The 20,240-nt window shown below is 39.3% G+C and overlaps 2 protein-coding genes across 11 annotated transcripts in view; one reads left to right on the top strand and one right to left on the bottom strand.

Moving 5' to 3' along the window:
* FUBP1 (far upstream element binding protein 1) overlaps nucleotides 1-12,347 on the bottom strand; it is a 36,843-nt gene extending 24,496 nt beyond the window's left edge. For 4 of the 9 annotated variants that reach the window (XR_011048651.1, XM_068406467.1, XM_068406469.1 and 1 more), the window contains exons 1-17: nucleotides 12,137-12,346; nucleotides 10,916-11,006; nucleotides 9,861-9,923; nucleotides 8,983-9,021; nucleotides 8,600-8,639; nucleotides 7,815-7,864; nucleotides 7,650-7,721; nucleotides 7,310-7,367; nucleotides 5,526-5,688; nucleotides 5,349-5,447; nucleotides 5,165-5,266; nucleotides 4,398-4,500; nucleotides 4,213-4,313; nucleotides 3,460-3,601; nucleotides 2,148-2,308; nucleotides 1,159-1,313; nucleotides 992-1,071 (exon numbers count right to left, since the gene is read on the bottom strand). Coding sequence is in view for 8 of the 9 variants with exons in the window: in XM_068406467.1 (XP_068262568.1) it covers nucleotides 992-1,071; nucleotides 1,159-1,313; nucleotides 2,148-2,308; nucleotides 3,460-3,601; nucleotides 4,213-4,313; nucleotides 4,398-4,500; nucleotides 5,165-5,266; nucleotides 5,349-5,447; nucleotides 5,526-5,688; nucleotides 7,310-7,367; nucleotides 7,650-7,721; nucleotides 7,815-7,864; nucleotides 8,600-8,639; nucleotides 8,983-9,021; nucleotides 9,861-9,923; nucleotides 10,916-11,006; nucleotides 12,137-12,250 (1,633 nt within the window). In the remaining variant the exon portion in view is untranslated. Of the gene's footprint in view, nucleotides 1-991; nucleotides 1,072-1,158; nucleotides 1,314-2,147; nucleotides 2,309-3,459; nucleotides 3,602-4,212; nucleotides 4,314-4,397; nucleotides 4,501-5,164; nucleotides 5,267-5,348; nucleotides 5,448-5,525; nucleotides 5,689-7,309; nucleotides 7,368-7,649; nucleotides 7,722-7,814; nucleotides 7,865-8,599; nucleotides 8,640-8,982; nucleotides 9,022-9,860; nucleotides 9,924-10,915; nucleotides 11,007-12,136 lie in introns of all 9 variants that reach the window. The other 5 variants (XM_068406470.1, XM_068406474.1, XM_068406471.1 and 2 more) reach the window with 5 other exon arrangements.
* A 71-nt stretch (nucleotides 12,348-12,418) lies between these two features.
* Nucleotides 12,419-20,240, top strand: part of DNAJB4 (DnaJ heat shock protein family (Hsp40) member B4) — a 30,303-nt gene continuing 22,481 nt past the window's right edge. The window contains exon 1 of one of the 2 annotated variants that reach the window (XM_068406475.1): nucleotides 12,419-12,723. The gene's annotated coding sequence lies outside the window, so the exon portion shown is untranslated. Of the gene's footprint in view, nucleotides 12,724-14,125; nucleotides 14,402-20,240 lie in introns of those variants that run through there. The other variant, XM_068406478.1, reaches the window with a different exon arrangement.

Here is a 20,240-nt window from a genome sequence, read left to right as displayed (position 1 = left end):
CTGTAGATTGTAACATCCTCCAAAGCCCTCCCCTTTTTCACTAATTGAACTTGTGTCAGGACCAGTGGCTAGCAGAAAATATTTATTCCACTTGTTTCAAAAATAAAATTGAGATCTTCTGGCTGAACTTCTGAAGAAGCTCTACCTCAAACAAACGGGGTACAAGTGACTCAAGCATCTAGCCTTACCATGCCTTCTGTGACTGCCGTTCCGTTTCCCCATATGCTCTAGTCCAACCAAACGATGTAACTTAAAGAAAAGCAGGATACTAAAACTTCGGGAAGTTGTAACTAAGTAAAAACTCCCAGTCTTGACAAAGATAAACAGAAATAGAAGAAACAGATTCTACAAAGATGGGTTTCAGAAGAAAATACAAAACTATTATAAGCAAAAGCTCAAAATACACAATCCTAACCAGTTTTACTCTATTAGCAGCAGTTCAACAGAAGTTTTATCCCTCAGAAAGGACTGAACAAAATACATTTGTATCAGACTGAGAAGCAATCCTCACATAGGCCAACAAAATATAGCATAAACTGTGCAAAGTCAGGATCAGTGATATTGTAATGGTCACTGTTTAAAATAAAAATACAAAGTCATTGACTATAAGGGGAAAAAAAAAAACCAACACATCCTCATTACAGAACTTTATGTAAAAACACTCATTGTAAGAAAAATGAACTGAGTTGCACAAAATGAGTTAACCAAGAGTCTCGCAAAAAGTACCATAAATTGGGATGCAATACCAATAACATTTAGTAAAGAAGCATATTCCAACTGTAACAACTGAATCTCAACATCTCACAAGCAACACGTGGGAAGTATAAAATATACGTAAACTGACGATCAGTAAAGAAAAGCCTGAAGCACAGGAGCTTTTTCAGATTTACCAGTGTAACATAAAAGTATATATATTTCACAATTCATTTAAGGACAAAATGGACATACTCGAAGTACAGCCACACTACAGTACAACTGTGACATTTCTTACCTGGATCCGGTGGATTTGGTGGCTGCCAGTGCGGATAAGCATTTCCCCATCCTTGTGGAGCATATGGAGCTGGAGGACCACTACAAAAGATCAAGTCATACATATACAGTGAAAGCCAATCCCAGGGTCACCCTACAAAAAAGGAAGCTAGCTGAAGCAGCACTTACTGAGGTGCAGGGCCAGGAGGCCCTGGATTATAAGGAGCTGGGTTATACGGTCCCATGGGAGCACCAGGACCTGGTGGCCCAGGAGGTCCATGTGGGCCAGGAACAACACCATGGGGTCCATGGGGAACAGGTGGACCCAGTGGATTTACTGGACCCTGTAACAAGAGCAGTACACAGGTGACAATCAACCTTGAAGTTATCAATTTTTTCAACAGTTTAGAACCATAAATCTGAACACTTTAAGAATATAATCTAAAAGGCTTGATTGTTTTTAAATAAAGACATTTCCCTGGAGAAAAAGTCTTTCTGAAGATTAATTAGGCTTATGGCTAGTTAAAGAGAGTTAAAAGCAGCCGTGGCAGTAATAGCAACCAAAAAGCTGCATTTATTTCAGTTCTTGAGGAAATGAAGAATATTACAAATAAACATGGATTTTTCCAAAAGTTGCATTAAAAAAGCCCCACAAACTAAAGCAAGACTATCAGTGTGTTAAAATAAACTGCTACATCTAAATCTAGCTAATCTTGAGAATTAAATCTGTTTGTGAGATCAGGTACAAAAACAAGGTAGTAAATTTGATTACACAGATACACACACAAACAAAAATGCAGTTGCATTAAAACTCTACCTAAACATACTGAGACTGAAAAACTAAACACACAGTTTAGTAGCTTTAACAGTATCAAGGATATATTTGAAGTTGTCAGTTTTTTCATTATGCACAAAGTGGGCATCTAAAAGAACATATCATTAAAAAATATACTATATTACATTGAAGAAAGTAACTGTTTCTTTCCATTTCAAGTTTTTGCTTCTTTTGGTGCATGAAGTTACGTTTGTATTACTTTAAACCCAATTACCATTTATTATTATCAATTTATTACCCGATAAATAATCTGGAAGTAAAATGGAAGAAAAGTCTCCACAAAGGAGACTCGCTTCCTATTCTGTTGTTGTAATAGTAAACCAAAATATAGTTATACACTCACTCCAATCTTTTCTTCTATAAGTTGTCGTGCATAATCTATTTGCTGGGGTGTTCCACGGATAGTAAACATCTTCATGTTTGGATCTGCATTAGGTGGAGGATTTCTTTGAAGTTCTATTCTAGCACCAGACTGCTGGCTTATGCTTTTAATAGTTTCACCACCTACAATGCAACATACAGCTTTTATGACATGCATTAAAGTGAAAATACTAAGATTCAAATCAGAGAAAGTCAACTGCATTGAAGCTGAAGATAGAGAAGTGAGAAGACACCTATTCTTATGAGCCATACAAGAACATTCCAACAACAATTTTAAAAAAGCCTCTTCAGTGTAGTACAGAGCTTTGATTGCAATAAACTAGTAAAAATACATTTTTTTTAAATGAAAGACCACAATATTGTCACTCAGAAAGAACAGCAAAGAATTCCTTTGTTGTCTGTTTTTTATCCATTCATGTAAAGATGTAAGATTAGACATGAATAACAACCGATACCCACGGTTATCAGTAAACAGAACCTTAAAGCCTAAGCTCCCTATAAAGCAGCAGGCAAGCACAAATGACAAAAAAATCCAGAAGCTGATCAGATGGTAAAGTCCACATTGTTTGCAGTGCACTAAAACCAGAAAGTTAAATTCCCTGAACTAGTTCCTCCTCTCATAGGATCCTGAGAAGTTGTATCAGTAGTAGGGACAAAATTTGAAAAATAGGGGTAATTTGGCATTCAAAAATATATTAAAAAATAATAATTTGTTGTCTCTGAAAAACACATTACAAACAAAAGATTAAGATAACTCAAGCATTTCATTTAGAAGCATATAGTATATTATATTTAAAACAAAATTATTTGAGAAGTGATTATTTTAATAGACACACACACATATAAGAAACTGTTAAAGGATTCCACTGCAAAAGATCTCCACTGGAATATGTGAAAATTAGTTTCTAAGAGTGAGTTACAGAAGCAATAACACTAGGCCAATCAAGTAGTATAAAATGCAAGTTAATTTTAAGATACATAATCTAAGAATCTACCAAACACTACCAATGTAACTCAGTACTTACTACTTTAAAAAAATGGGTTAGATAAATGGATTGGTTCTTGACTTTTAACTACTGTGGTATGTGTGAGGAAAATCTGAAAAGAATATTAGGAGTGCTATGATTTAGCAGTATTATGTTGCTCTACTGTACACGAAACTACTTGCAAAGGCTTCTCATGAAACATCTCTCTGGTATGGCTACTTGTACAAGTAGAAAAGCTAAGAGTTTTTCTAACTACATATAGGTACACATATATATAAGATATATTGCCTTTGCCAATGATTAATCCAGTTTTGCCAGTGGGAACAATAAAATTGAATTCCTGTAATCCACCAGGAGGCCCCATGTTCCAGTTGCCTTGGCCTCTACCCCTTCCTCGACCACCTGGTCCTGGTCCACCAGGGTTACCAGCCTAAAAAGAAAAAGCAACAAATTAGCATGTTCTATAAAAATTACTGCAAACAAATTACTAGTGTCAACGGGTTACAGCACATCATTTGTTCAGAAAAAAATTATTTACTATTCAGACAGTTTTGATAATTAAAGACCTAAATTACATTTTAAAAGATGTTCTGTACAACTCTGTATATGAAAGATGAAGAAGGAAAGGATACAGAAGCAAGCAGAAAGGTTCACATGTAGAAAATACACAATTTCGGTCTGCTTTCTGTAAATGCAGTGGTGAGGGTCATCTCAAAATAAGCGTTTAAACTGTCTTTTAAACACCAATTACAACAGAGTAACAGCACATCAGCTAGTGATACAAGACAACAGAAGAAGCACCTCTAAAACCAGCCAGATCAAGAACTGCCATGACTTTGAATTAGTATTACCATTATCATCCTGACACTTACAAAACTGCAACGGTAAAAGCAAACATTCATATTCCAGACCAATTTTTGAAGTAAATTCAAATTACACCCATCACATTCTTTTCTTTAGTTACACACTCATTTTTAACATTTTAAGTCTTTCCAAAGGTCTGGCAGGAAATTTTAAATGGTAAGCAACATATTACCCAACCTGAACACTTCGAAGGAGATCTGTTATAATTTCTGCAGCATGCTGACATCTGTCAGGAGGCCCTGTGATTTGGGCTATTCTATCTGGAGTTGTTCCATCATCTGGAATAAAAATGAACTATTCCAGTATATGTAATCCAGTAAATTTACACTCAATTCACAGAAACTTATGGACATATTACCAACCTGGCTTAAATTGGATCCTAACACCAGCATCATTCTGTATCTTTTTTATCATCTCTCCATTTCTTCCAATTACAATACCCACAGCAAATCGTGGTATGGGAACCTTAAAGAAAAAAAAAAAAGGTCAAGATGCCGATGATGTGAATATTCCTACCAAACTCACACAGTAAAAGGGTCACATATTAGAATGGTAAACTAGGGCCAGCCCTATGTCACTTAAGGCTTTCTGAAGTGTGGATTTTTTAATATCAAGTCACAAGCCTAGCAAATACTGGATGAAAGCATCAAAAAGAAAGAGATCCTATGCACTACAAGTTCTCATAGCGGCAGCAATTCCAGTGGATATTACGCTTCTCACAATCAAAGAACAAAAGTTCTAATGGGCCTAGCATACAGATTCTAGCAGATCTAACTTTCAGCCTCACCTCTGATGATAAGCTCATGACTTGCATAATAAGTGGACTTAAATATTCTTCTGTAAAGGCCAAATTCCAATTCCTCTAATGACATTACATACTTAGCCTTAGAACTTATTTGCTTATTTGCTAAAAAACTCCAGCTAGCTGAAAACTGTTCAGAACTGCTGGTGATGTAAAGTGAATGCTGCACACCACTTAAAGTCATAATTTCAGCAACGATCAAGTAATACCTACATGCCACAACTACTTTTGGAATCTGTTTAAGAGCTTTCTGTGGTATTACCCAGCTTAACATTTTAATGTTAACATCTCAAAATACAGTGAACAAGTTTTTTCAACCATGCTTACGTCTATCCCTTCATTTCCTCCTATTCTTGACCCATATTCGTTGCGCACCTCTCTAAAGCCACCTTGATCACGAATTAACTCCAGCACCATTTCCTTGGCTTGCTAAAAGAAGAATAAAGCTCATTTAGGTACTGCAACATCAGAATGGATTTTAAAATGCTCTGAATTCTGAAGGACTCCTTACTTGAACTTTATAAGGGTCTCCAGTTATCCTAAGGGGCTTGTCTGCACCAGTGTTCTGTGGACCATCTTGAATCATGACCATTTTGACACCTGCCCGCTCCTATTTGAGAAAAGGAGGTCAATACCCACTCAAATCCAGATTCAATATTATCACATTTAAAAGAAGATACATTTATACCTGTAATTGTTTAATTGTCTCTCCACCTTTTCCAATAACTAGTCCTGCTTTACTTGCTGGAATCATTATTTCTTGGACTGCATTTCCAGGTCCATCACCATGATGAAAGCCAGGTGCAGGTCTTCCCTTTTCCACTATCTGATCAAGTAATCTTTTTGCTGATCTGTGAAGGAATATATACACTTATAAATACACTTATTCCTACAAGTATCACTTGCCCACACCTATTCTACTTGGAATCCTTGTTTTTTTTAATTTGAAAAGTTTCTGCAGAATATGATTACTATCACTAAGAAATATACGGCAAACTCAGTAAATCTGTAACAGTAACTTAAGAAACTAATTGCAAGATAATGTGGTAGACCTAAAACCACCCCAATGTCAGAATACTAAAGGTGGTTCTTTACCAAACACAAGTAAAAGTTACCACCTCAAACATGACCGTCAACCCTGAATATAGTTACATTGATCAAACCTTAATTCAGAACAAAAGATGGAAACCTTGCCCTTTCAAATATAAAAAAAAAAAAATCCACGTTAATTAGAAAATTTGAAATTGTTACAATTTACTTTTTTTAGTGCATTAAAAAATCATCAGACAGAAAGCTTTTTCTAACTCTGCTTAATTTCAGTAGTAATTCAGATAACGTCTCATTTGACAGTAATCTTTCTTTCATCTACTAACAGCCAATCTTAAGTCAGATCTATTTTATGTTAAGTTTTATAAAAACGCAAAAAAACCCAGCCTGTAAATAAACCTAGGATTAACACTAAGTACCGTGATAGCTGCTGCTTGATTCAGCATGCAAAGTAAGGACATTTGTATTTGTAACCATTACCAGAACAGGGTTCAAAAGCAAGTATGTGTGTGTGTATATATATATTCACCACACATGTTAAGTCAGTTGCCATCAGAGTAAAATCATGATTACAGTACTAACATTAGTTAAAAACTCTTCCCTGTAATATGTGAGCAGAATAAACTATAATTAGAAAGAAAATTCCCATAAAGGAACGACTTAATAGCAGTCTGCTCGGCTGCAACATAAGCGGAGAATGCCATGCTACTTTCCCAAAGGAAAACATGTCACTGCAAGCCTTACCTGCAAACATGAAGTGGGAGCAGCCAACATAAATGAGGTAATACCCAATATACTACTACACTTAAGATCTTTCCTAGCAAAGCCAGGATAAGCCGGTCTTCGAGTAGTTATATAACCTCTGTGCCAGTAAAAACCCCACATTTTCATTGCTATCATCCTCTCCCCTGAACACAGGAAGGCTAAAGTTAACTTTGCTGATAGGTATTACATAGACATCGCTCTCATAATTTTTGGTATACGTTGATTTATACCAAAAGCATTTAAGAACTCTGATGGGCTGGGCTTTGAGTAACTCCTACTCTTACACATCAGTGATTTCCCACATTTTCCCTGTGATCTTCCAATGCATGGTTAATAAAGAGCTTCTTTTTAGCATACATTCATACATTTCATTCTCAAGCTGAAATGAGTGCGTGGTTAGATAAGTATTATCCACAACAAGACTTGGACTTGAGAAAGTTGGAAGTTCCATATTTTTGTCTTAAAATTCCAAGTATGTTGAGGGATCTGACTGCAGGTTCAGGGCCTTTTTTTCTTATGTATACATTTCTTACCAGACTGCCTCTTCAGTAGAGAAAAAACATAATATTATAAACATACTCTCTAGATATTATACAGAGATCTAAAAAATGAAATGGATTGCACAGTTAAATATGAACACGTGGAATTTGTTTTACTTACTGAACAGACTCTGGTGTTCCAGTTAGCATACATGATCTTTCAGGCAGGCCTCCACTATCTATGATCATAAATAAAATCAATTTAGCAGTAGCGTTAGGTCAGAAAGAGATTACGAAATTAAACATAATATACAAACTAGTGAACTTCACTGAAGTAGAATAATCAGTGTATCACAACAGTTTGCATTTCTTTAGACCATGATAATCGCAATTAGCACAAAACATTAAAATATAGCTTAAATGAAGGTTCAGGCAATTAGAAGCAATGATGACCCTTCTGAACTTTCTACCAAAAAACCTCACCAAAATAAACAAAGGAAAAAAACACCACAAATAGTTACCAGGTGCAATCTGTATTTTACAGCCAGATTCTTGCTGTATACGTGAGATCTGCTCTCCACCTCTGCCAATTACTTGGAGAAAGAAAAATAGAGAAAGATTATTTGTATTAACAGCATCTGCTAACATCCCTCACTATACTACTACACCACATTCATACTACTTACTGAAACCAACCATCCCATCTGGAACTTTGTACTCCTCTGTCATCACAGACCTACAGAGAATATTAAATCACACAAAAGACAATGACCATTCAGAGACCAAACTGGCATTAAATTTATATATATCCTCCCACTAAAGAAAGCTAATTCTCCCACTATCACCCTGGCTTACTTGCCTCCCATTAACTCTAAAAGTCATTATGCAAGCACAGTAGTAAGTAAACAAAAATATACAAAATTGATCACAAAAAGTTCAAGTATAATATGAATCAATCTAAGTTTTCCTTCATTCTCTTTAGTATTAATAGGTGTGTGGTACAGAAAAGGCCAGTGTAGCATTTTAAGTTTCACCTGTACATCCATCAAAGTATGCTGAAAATACACAAATTTCAGCATCTCGTCTACCAAAACCAGTCAAAGCATAATAGTTGCATGTGGTTGTTTAAGGAAGAAATGAGTGGAGAAGTACTAAGTTGTAGCAAATGTAGCTGACTGAGCAATACACTCATTAGCTTTTATTTTTATTTACAAGATAGTGTCAACCCCTTTCCCTTCAGATCTGCTTCCAACTTCTGGTTATGCTACCTATGCTCAAGTAGTAAAAACCAGCAACACGTTTTCCTTTTACTAAGCCTGACGCACAGCCTAGGCTGTGAAGAGAAAGAAAGAGACAGCAAATACAGAGTAATTGCTTTGTGCATTGATACCACATCTTCAGAAAAGTTTCTTGAGACTGCTTTCTTTCAGAAAAAAAAGAAAACTCTACATAAGAGTAGTGTAACTCTTACCTTTGCTGTTGATGCATCGGTGGTAGCTGATTTCCAAAAGCTATAAACAAATATTGTTAAAATTAAATTCAAACAAGTAGTATAATTTACAACTAAGCTTCTTCTTTGATAATAAAACTTAACTTTTGTCCAAGTTGACTTTTAAAGAAGTGTTATCAAGAGCTTTAGAAACAGCTAAAAAAGGTTCTCAGCTGTTGCTAACATCATTGGCCGTTTTACAAAGCAGACTCGCACTGCTTCAAGAAAATAAGACAGAAACACCCAGCCATTCTTTTCATCTTACTCATTCAAGTATCACCTACCAGAACAGTGTTTCAAATTCTTGTTCTGACAATACTACACTTGTTTAGGTTTTTTTTGACAACAAAATAAAAATTACTTACAGTCATTCTGAGGAGCAACTTTCTTAGCATCTGGTTGATCTGCAAAATTAAGATTTTTTAAATTTTTTTGCCAAGAAATTCAAGAAGTGTTTACACCTTTTGTGTGAATTGTAACTTTCCAGTGTATTTTAGTCCCCCTTTTTTTTTTTTCCTTTTCTTTCTTTTTTTTTTTTCCTCCAATTTCAGGGAGTTGATCATCTGAATAAAAGAAAGAATCTCACGAACACTCAGCACTTGGTTAGTATAGCTGAAAAGATGTTAGGTTTTTCCATGTATCTATTCAGTAGTTTAACAAAAGGCAAATTGCAAACACACCGTAGATTGCTCATAGATACCCAGTCACTGAAACTTAACTAAGACAAAGAACAAAGTTTAGCTCTGTTGGTTGCTCAAGCTAATGATGCTTCTATAGTAAAAAAAGAAAAAAAAAAACCAAATCCATACAAAAATCAACAATAATTTGAAGAAAAAAAATTCCTGACAATGACCACAAATCTAGATCAAACATCTGAAAATATAACAGTATCACATGACAATGCATTCTCAATCTGGATGTTGGTATGAAATTCCTATCGAAATATCAAGCATTTCATAGCATAAAACTTCAAAAAAAAGCAGATTCAAAGCAACTACATCACTATCATCCAAATCCTTTCTGTACAGTAAAGGAATAAAAGGCATAATTAACCTATATCTGAAAAGATAAGACTTCAGATGCTTCCTTCCCACCCCAAAATAAAGGTCATATGAACCACCATAATTTATGTGAAGCAAAAACCTCAGACACATTCCAAGAAATATTTGTGTCAATCCAGAAAGATCCACTAGTTTATGTCATGTTTACATACTAAACACAGGTAATAAATAAAAAGTCCTGCCTTTAAAAGGAGAGGGCATTCCCTCCCAGTGTGTTGTACTGCTCGGACTTGTCCAAGAGCCATCTACACATAAAATAAAAAGAATACATTACATATATCATCTGAAGCATCATTAGCTCATTTTTGTATATTAAAAACCTCACCGTTAATAGGAAAAAAAACTTTATCACAGGACACAAGAACTCCTGATATAAAGCCTTAGTTACATTCTGTAGACTGAGTTTCAATCCACTTAAAAGGAAAAAAGGCATTGCTCTTTTGTGAGACCTATGAGAACATTTCAACAAGCTCAGAGATGTCTTTCCACAATTTAGCCAGGATTTTGTGTGTATATTAAACATACCAAACCCTGTTAAGTTCAGGCTGGCTGCTTAGTAAGAGACAGAGGACGACACACACGCATTTCAGGAGAAAACTTTACTGCAGTATAAGGCAAATCCAAAAAGCTGCAACAAGTCAGATGATTTAAGTATGATCTTATCAGGGTTCACACATGCTATAGACTTAAATATTAGACTAAGCCAAAGTGCCTACAAGGTAGAAAATTTACTTTCCTGTCTTTTTTTAAAGTCCTATGCTTTTACAATGAAATGCATTTAATACTTTTATTTGAAACTGTGTGGTAATAAAGTATGTGAAACAATCAAATTTAAAGAGTGAGCACTTCCTACTCTAATTGTAATTTACAAACCGTAAATCAGTCCTAGGCAACAACAAAAGACTTAAATGACATACCTGGGTAAGCGTTTCTCAACTAAGAATTTATCTGCCCCTCTCCCCAGCATACATTTTCCTCTTTACAGCATTTAAACCACATTTAAAATATTTTAAAACAGGCTTACATTCACTTCAGATTAGAGCACAATGGTTTAGAACAAATTTCCCCATTAAACTGAAAATGAAAAAGCATGTCATGATCTATAAAGGGAACAAAATGTTTTTATGCTGTGCTATGGGGGAAAAAAAAAAAAACGCAAACAAAAAAACCACCTGCAATCATTCTGGCACCGTGGCCATACTCAACAAAAATAAATGCAGCAGTAATGAGTGCATACCTCCATCCTCAAGAGGTCTTTTTTGTCCTCCATAACCGTAGTCGTTTGAATTCATTGATGTGCCAGCATCTCCTCCAATTTTTGCTGCAATCTAAACAAAAGGCAGATGTTGTGAGTTAAAAAAAAAATCAGTCACACCTAATTAATTCCAGGTTTTTTAAACGATTTTAAGCGCTTTAGACAATACATATTAAAACGACCCTGTCCTGGTGACAGGTCGTGACAGACCCCAATAAATAAATGGAAGGCTGCTGCTAGAAACAGTTCTGCTCACAGAAATCTTATTTTTTAACGTCTTCAAGGAGACTCGTGCTAATCCTTCAACAGCAAAGCTTCCTGTATTTTCTTCATCGGCTGAAAAAAAACCCAGGCTGCCCTTCAAAGACCAGAAACTTTTTTTCTAAAAGGAGCTTTTCTTTTTCTACCGTTCTTCACAAAACACTGCGGTATCTCACAGAGGGCCTGACCGCTAAAACTATTTCAAACCTTAGTAGTTTCGACTACACCAGGTCTTCAAATATTGCCAAAACCGCGACGGGTTATTACCAGACGAGGCGAAAATTTTGCCCGAGAAATAATGAAAACATCGCCCGTGGTGCAAAAGCTACAAATAAAACTTCGGGATAAAGAACTTCCGAACAAACCGCCCTCGCTCCGCAGGCCGCAGCGCTCCCCAACCGGTCTGAGCAGGTTAGCGGGCACCCGGGGCGCCTCGGGGAACACAATACGGGCCGCGCGGCGGAGCCGCCCTCCCTCCGCCACCCGAGCGGCCCGGCAAGGCGCCGACCTCCCGATAACGCGCCGCAGCCGCCGGCCCAGATTTTGCCTGCCCGCAGGCCGGCAGCAGGGATCCCGCCGCCCCGCGATGGCGCGGATCACTTCAGGCCCAGCCGAGACACTGCGGGCGCGCAGTCGGGCAGCGAGCAATGGCGGAGGACAGGGAGCCGGTGACTGACTGAAAAACCTTCCACCGCCCGAGGAGGGCGGGCGGCGCGGGCGCTCGCCGCGGCGTGCGCGGAGGGGGGTGAGGGGACGGGACAAAGCTCCCCCCCCACCCACCCGGCAGACACATATTGGCGGACAGGCCCCCTCCTCAGCTCTCCCCGGAGCCGAGCGTCGTCAGGGCGCAGCCCGCTCACTCAGGCGCCGCGGCCTGGTCAGCAGCTGCCTCCAGGCCCCGGGGGCCCATTGATCTGGCAGAGCCACGTTACACACACACACCTGCCTAGCCCTCTGCAGCGCGTCTTTAAAGGCATCGTTCACTCCTCCACCTCCACCGCCGCCTCCCCCGGGCGCGCCCGAAGCAGGAGGGGGCACCGTTGAATAGTCCGCCATACTCGCTGAGCCACCGCTTCCTGCCCCACTCGCTGCCTGCCAAGAAAGAAAGAAAATGGCGGCGGGCGGGAGCCTTTCACATTCCTGCGCGGCATCGTGCTCGGGGAGGGGGGAGGGAAAGTGGCGTAACCTCGCGAGACCTGGGCGAGATTTCGTAGGGGTGTCGGAGAACGGCGGAGAAACCTCGCGGCGTTTCTCGCGGCCCCGCTCCCCCCGCCCCGCTCCCTCCACAGCGGCGGAGGCGCAGCGGGCTCGTGATGTTTCCATAGTAGCATGAGCTGTTAGAGGCAGCCGGTGATAGGGCCGGGAGCGTCACGTGGCGCGAGGGGAGGGTGCAGCGCAGCGCTGCGCCCAAGGCGCTGTGGGGGAGCGCTGGGCGGATCTCGCGTGAGTTGGTTTCGAGCCGCGCCTGAGGTGTGGAGGCTGCTGGGAGTGAGCTTGGCCCGGGGGGTGTCTGAGGCAGCGTCAGTTGGGTGAGTGCGTGAGGGAGGTAATGGAGGGGGGCCCGAGGGCAACCGGCAGCGCTGCGGCTTGGCAGCCTGCCTGCGTTAGACCGCGCCTGGGGAGGCGTTTGGCGCTCTGGTGTTTCTGTTCCTTCCCGACTGGTTCCCGGGCTGGCTGAGGAGCGGGCGGTGGGGGTAGCAGCGGTGCTGTGTCCTAAGCCCTGAGCGGAGGGGGGGAGCCGCGCCTCTTTCCCGCCGTAGCGCGGCGGTGCCGTGTGGAGGGGGCTCCTCGTCATGTGCCGTGGTGCCTCGCGTTGCGCGGCCGCCTGACGCTGTCGGTGTGCCCGCCGTGTGACGCGGGACAGCTAGCGAAGATAATACAAGCTCCGTTTCTGGGGGAGAAACCTTGGCGTCTAGTGGTGCAGGCTTTACGGTAGCTGGAGAGGCGAGAGGCGCCTCGTCGGGCTTGTTTCCGAGCCCCGCGGAGAGGCAGAGCCGTGAGCCGAGGGGGCAGAGCCTGCGGCCGGGGCGGTGAGGCGGGGTGCCCGCCTGTCCCCTCCGCCTTGTCCCTTGAGGCGCGGCCCGTCGCTGGTTTTGAACGGCTTTTCGGCTATTCCCCCGCCCCGCGACTCGGAGCAGGCTTTTTCCTGTCCCTTTTCAGGGAGCTTCACTTGTCTCCTCCTCCAGCGTCCACGGTTGTTCCTTTCTTAGTTGAAAGTGGCCGCTACTATTGTACAGTTTTTGCAGTTGGGGAATTTTTTCCTGACTGCGCAAGCATAAGCTTTAGTGAAAAATTGGAGCTAGTAATGCTTTAATCTGGGCCCTGTTTAGGTCCTGTGACTTGGTGGGGATGAACTGTCATGCTGGGTATGGATGACGGTGTGTTGCAAAGGCTTCACATCTAGATAAGGTCATAGAATATCTACTTAGCTGTCATAGCAGTAGAGGCGAGGTAATACTGACGGGGAACTAAGCTGTATAGCTGCTTTCTGTACTGTTCTGAGGGGATGCTTTGCAATTTTTTAAAATTTAGTTATATGCATCGAACTGTAGCTTCTTCACGGGCTCCTGGATTACATAAATATCATGCCTTTTTTTTTAAAACATATATACTTTTAAACTGAAGTGTGGGACATCTCTTCCAACCTAAATGAGTCTATATTTCTCTGTTGTCAGTACTTTTAATTAAGGAACTGTTGTTTTGGACTTTGCCTAGTTTTGGACTATATGCAGGGAGGAAGCAACCCTGTTGAAGTTGTATAAGAAAATGTGTCTTGCTGTCTTCTCTTTTGGCTAGCCTTTTAGTTCCATGCTGCCTTAAGAAGTTCCTGATTTCTCATTGGTCCCTTCAGTTCTGGCTATTTATAAATGGGATCATTTTAGTAGACCTTAAGACACAGTGCTGCTGAGGTCAGATTATCCTGCGTCTGCAGTCCAGATAACTCCACCAAAGGAAGCTGAAAACCTGTGCTAGATTTTTTTTCCCTTCTAGAAAACTTTTGAAGTAGTATAGCTCAAAAGGGTTTTAAGATGAATATATTCCACAAAGCTAAAATTCCTAGATGCTTTTAGGCAGATTTCAGTGTATAATTAGAGCTAGGTGAAACTTGCTGCTGAGACACTTCTCCTGAAAAAGCCTGTTCAGAAGAATTAGCATATACTTTCCATTAATGTATCTCTGGAGGAGGAGCGGGGAAAGCAAAAATAGGTTTGGAAAGTGGGAACTTCATTTTCGTGCTTGATTCTTTGCTATGTCTAAACAATAATTTGACCTTGAACTATTTTTTCCGTTCCTTTGTTATTGAGAATTCGGCTATTTATACCAGCCATGATATGCAAATAAATAAGTTGAGCAATAATAGTTGACTATGATGCGTTGAAGCTAATACTGTCTGCTGGCTATGTCTTTTATGGCTCTTCGCTTATTAGAAGATGGGGAGCGTCTATGTACTTTGCTTTTTATTGTTACAAAATGGGATAATGATTCTTTGCTAAGTTCTGTGAGACAAGCCAGTAGCTATATAACACTGATGATATTTTTAAGCAGTTATGCATTATGCATTAGCCTTGGGCTAATGCAAACAATCTTGTCTGGTACTGTAACTGTTCTAGTTGGATTTATAAACAACCAATGATAAACGAATGTTAATTTTGGAATTTTTATCAGCTTTTAACTACTATTGGAGGAGACGCTTCATTTGAAAGATGAGATATTTGTATATATATGATTTCTTAATATTCCAAATTCTTGAAGTCACTGTGTACTGTGTAAATACTATGCCCTTATTTTCACTGTTCCTAAGTTGATATCATGATCTTGATCAACAGTTAGAGTTGCTTCTATCTGTATTTCCCATGATGGCACTTAGAACCTATCTGCTAGAAACCCATGTCTCTTAAGGACTCTATCTCCATTTTCCTTTATTAAATTATACTTCTGTTGAGAAAATTATCCCTATGGGATTAAATCCTTCTCCTTTTATCTCTTAATGGAGTGGGGTGAGGATGTAACCCCTTAACAGTGCTGACTGCAATATTCTTTCAAATGCTCTGCTGACTTGTTACAGCAGCATACACCAGGTTGTTCTGCTTTCTCATTTGCAAAAATTATTCCTTGCCTGTTTTCTCAAATCTGCCTTCCAAGAAATTAAATGTAGTAGATTGGTAAGCAAATATTTGCACTGTGCTGCTAGAGCAAGAGAACTTTTGTTTTGCTGTGTAAAATAAGCCTCAGTTCTACAATAACTCATTCTTACTAAATGATCTATAGTAGAGAAATCTTCTACCACTTATTTTTCAGAATTTTAATAATTAGATAGTAGACAACATAAGAGGCAACAGAGAACATGGAGTTTTAAAGTGTCTTTCAGTATTTCTTTTGGAGATTGGAGGAAGATTTCTCCCTTAACTAAACTTATTAGATAATGACATCTCTCACGGTTTTCAGGCCATAGTCTGACTGAAAACAACAATAACTTGAACATTCTGGTAGATGTAATTACTGAGAAACAGCTAGTTCAAATGAAAACTCTGACAAAGTCAGAAAACTTTTTATGTAGTGTGGGTTGTCACGTATACTTAAGTAATGGAGAGTTCTGGGGGAAAAAAACCCACAAACCACATTTCTCGTTTATGTTTTTTTTTGTGGTTTTATGGTTTTTTTTTTAAAAAAAAATCAAATATTGTGTGTATGAAGGAATCCTTACTTCTACCAAAAGGTACTAGGGGTATTTCTAAATTAGCTAGTTCAGGTGTTGCAAAAGCATAGATTTAAAAGTGTGGAACTGGCCCATATCCTCTGCATAAGCTGAGACACTTCAGTGCATGCTTGCATTGAGTTATTGTTTGGGGTTTTTGGGGGTGGTTTGTTTGTTTGTTTGTTTGTTTTTTTCCCCTTTAGCAGTTGACTTCAACTTTGATCTGTGGTGACCAAAGGGTAAGGCAGTTCGGAAAGAAGTGGTTTGCTAGTACAGGTGAGGAGACCTCTCGCAGGGCCATAAATTAAAGGATTACATTTCTTATAAAGTTGCCTCTGCAGTTCTCTGGGTATCGTGTTTTGTTTAGCTTTGCCTCAGTACACTAAACACCTATACAGGAAAAGTGATTACAGTCTCTAACTATCAGATCAGGATAACCATTGTGATAGCTTTACATCTGCCTGCTATGCTTTCTGCAAGTCATTGCTGGTGTGGGGAAATTTGCAATTGGCTTCTGATGATTTCATCACTTTGAGAGATTTAGATCAATTGATTCAGATCCTAACTGTCAGCTGGTGCGCCTGCACTGGCAAAGGGTGTCCGGGATCTGCAACATTATCAGTAGAAAATTCCCTTATGTAACTGCTGAGAAAAGATTCAGCATGTCCTCTATATCCAAACAACTGTTGATCTGTCATGAGCTTTCATATTTACTACAGGTGCACCGAAGTAGTAATTACAAATTTCAGATCCACAATTTCGATCTGAAAGAGAATGTATTGGTGGAAAAACGGTGATATTAAAGCATAACTTAAACTGTCTACAGAATCTGTACCATGCTCATAATTAAGTTCTCTTCTGAGAGAGATGAGGGTCAAGGGGAACAGTTTATACAACTGAAAAAGTAAGATGACTGTGCAGAATTCACCTACCCAGGATGATCCAAGTGATGGTCAGCTCAGTCTTCCTAGTCAGCAAGTATTCCTATTATGCTTTGTTCCAGAGAAATGCAGAGGCATGGGTTGCTACTGAGTAATTGGAGGGGGTAGGAAAAAGTATTTGTGGGAGGGGATGGGAGTGTTGAAGAGGAAGGGCAGCCTGCTCTGCTGCAGCCACTGTCACATCTGCCTTCACTCAGTGATGATAACACAGCTTTCCCCTTGGCTTCTGGGGGAAGGGCAAGAGTGAATTTGCTCCCTAAGCCCATATCTGGTCCCCTGTGTACCAAATTTTATATAGTAAGCTTCAAAAACCCCAAGTCTTCGGGGTTGTTGGCTTGCATTTAGTCATGCTGCTTTTCTTAGCAAAAATGTTTTACTATATTAAATTTGAAGAAAAGCTGTGTAAATACTGTAGATTCTTTAGAGAACTTGTCTTGCACATTTTAATCTTGTGAATCTTGTTTCATCTGTATTTGGTTTAAAGCTAGAAGTGGGTTGAAGCTGCTGAAAGGGAATTTAGTAGTAAAACTTAAAAGGGAAGATGAGGTTTTCGCCCCAAGGTTTCTGTTGAGGTCTAGCAGCTAATATGATTCTGGGCTTGAGGACAGTTGAGCAGTAAAAGATTAACATGACCTAGCCTCTGAAATTTTGACTAGCTTACAGAAGGCTATCAAATTGCATTAGGCACCATTTCATTAGATGTGTCACAAATACACAAGGATAAATCGGAGAACATGCACTTCTTCCTTAACTACAACTGAAGTATGCAAGGAGACAGTAGATCACCATATGGAATGCATGTAGCGCAAAAAGGCAGCTGGATAATATTAGTCAGCGAGATAATGTGGTCATCAATCTTCAGTGTCCTACTTGTTCAAGGGGGTTGGATGTTTTTGTGTGGATGTCATGGGAAGGAACATTTCGAGAGCCCAGAGAATTTGTTTACTGTTAGCATCTGCAAAACCTCTAGCAGATGAGGGAGAAAGTGTGAAAGGCCTTGTTTGAAATAAATTGTTGATGGAGCTAGGCATGGAAGTTGCATATGAATGGGGGTTGAGAAGGGCGGAGATAGGGACTGAGGGACTTTTAAAAGGAGAACAAATAATTATTGCAATAGTAGCTGTAGAGGATAGAAGTGTCTACTGTATTCCTCTATCAGAGCGCTGAAGAATGTGCATTCAAGTCCTATTAATAAGTGTGTAAATACATATTTTGTTGAATTAAGGCAGTGATGTTAAGAATTCTCATCTCAAAGTGAGGACGAGCTTGATTAAAGAGATTGGTGTACTTCCCTATTACATAGGCCTGATCCCTAGTAGTATTCTTTCTGATACTGTTTAATTACAGCTAATTATTTGTTAATTTGTGAGTCAGAGCACCTTATTTTTAACCAAATTGTGCATATATCACAGAATCAATAAGAAAAAAAACTAGCATAGAAAGGTAAGTATCTTCTGAGGGTGAGGAAGGAAAATGGAAGAGATGCTTTAGAAGCTCTAAATGACTAATCCATTCAGTCTATAAAACCATGATTATGACAAGCTTATCTAAACTGAAAATCCCCTTAGACTTTATTCTAAGGGTTACAGGGGAAAAATAAATGTTTGCAGTGAAGTTTGTGAATGTGTAAGGATATTTTTTCTTTAACAAATCAATATCCAGAGGCACCTTAGAGAAAGCTGTAGTCTAACTGCCACTTCAGTATCTATTGGTGGTTAAAAGTATCTTGGTGTAATCATCAAAGGCCAGGTTGTATTTAAAAATGAGCCTTCAATAACAGTGCTGCATAGACTTGGAAAGGGATGAATGTTGCTGGGTTAATCTCAGGTATCACTTGGAAAAATCAGTGATGTGGATGTCATGATATGACTTGATTTGAAGAGTGAGAAAACAGGAGGTTCCATAAGTTCAGCTTGCACAAGCTAAAAATCATACACCTGTAAACCTTTTTGACTATGGATTGGTATTTTCTGTGGAGAATATAAAGAGGAGATCTTTTACTTCCTTTGTACAGGTTGTTGTCTGTTAGGATTATGTCCTATCAGTGAACTGATTCTGTGTAATGTTTTCATTAAATAATGATGGAAATGATAAATTTTATTTGCAGGTGTCCTCTAATTCATCACTATTCTTTGTACTGCTTTTTTTTCAGAAGGGACGGGGAAAAGGTTAAAAAGGAAATATGTTGCTTTCTATGGTGAAATGTCTTTCTAGGACTTGCTACCATGCAAAATTTGAACTTTTATTATGAGTTTGAGGGAAAATTTTAACGGAACTGTAGAATTTCTGTAGTGTGTTAGTAGAATAGATGCTGAAATTTGCTATCACTTTAAAACATTATTGCTTCAGAACACCTAGACATTTTTCTGCTTAATTGTTCATCTTTCCGTGTTGTACCTTCTTTACCTAGCAGCACTTAATCTAGATGAATAATTTCAGAGATTAACTGCAGCGTAGGTCTGTCGAACTCCCCCCCCTTCCATCTTTTCCCAAAACTCTTATAGGTTGTCTAAGGGGGAAAAAAACCAACTAGGAAACTATTTGAGGTTGTGTTTGAAACATTTGAAAGACTAATGAGCAACTACTTTGACTTCTATTACAGCAGATTTTGATAAATATATCTAGGGCTGCCTGTATTTCTGTCTTCTGTAGGTGAACAGAAGTACATTCTTATTGTTTCAAGTTAAGTCAAGTGAGTTTAGGTATGCTGACATATGTTCTCCTTTCAGGTTAAACGGGGTTGTTCTGACATCTCCTTATCAAATTCCTGCCTTTATACAACAGTTCAGTGCATGTGTTTTCAGCCTTGCATGTAAAACTAGCTGTGTGAATCAGAGCAGCTGGGTGGGATTTTGACCAGAACACTCTGGAAAAAGTATCTAGTGTGACCATCTCCTTTTGCTTATGTAAGAACAGCATGATCACATGTCCACAGCAAAAATGTGTGCAGTTCCTTATTTGGTCATGCGTTAATAACAATCATCTTGTTTGAGTATAACAGCAATTAAAAAGACTGCAGTGTAGCTGGGTCGCTTTTCTAAGTGGATTTGTTTGTTTTGCAGTTCCTGTCTTCATCAAGACTGAGAAAATAGTTTATTTCCTACTGGAAACTATTAATTTCTGTCATTACAGGGAAAAAAATAACAACCAAGTAAAAGTGTGGATAGGGATTGCGCAGGAATCTTCCACCTACCCTTGTTCTTACATGTGACCCGTAACTGTGATCAGTGTCACGTTTATCCAGTTTTTTCTCTCAGCTGTTGTTTTTACTGATAGCTTTTTAACTATGTCAGAAAAAAATGTAATACTTTTGCAAGAATTAAAAATGACTTGCAGACATGATTTCTGTCTGTTCCTTAATTATGGAACATGACTGAAGCAGTGGTACAACTCTAGATGAGCCTATCGG

Source organism: Nyctibius grandis, chromosome 8 (assembly GCF_013368605.1).
Source record: "Nyctibius grandis isolate bNycGra1 chromosome 8, bNycGra1.pri, whole genome shotgun sequence".
Taxonomy (NCBI): Eukaryota; Metazoa; Chordata; class Aves; order Nyctibiiformes; family Nyctibiidae; genus Nyctibius; species Nyctibius grandis.
This window is presented reverse-complemented; position numbering and strand designations above follow the sequence as displayed.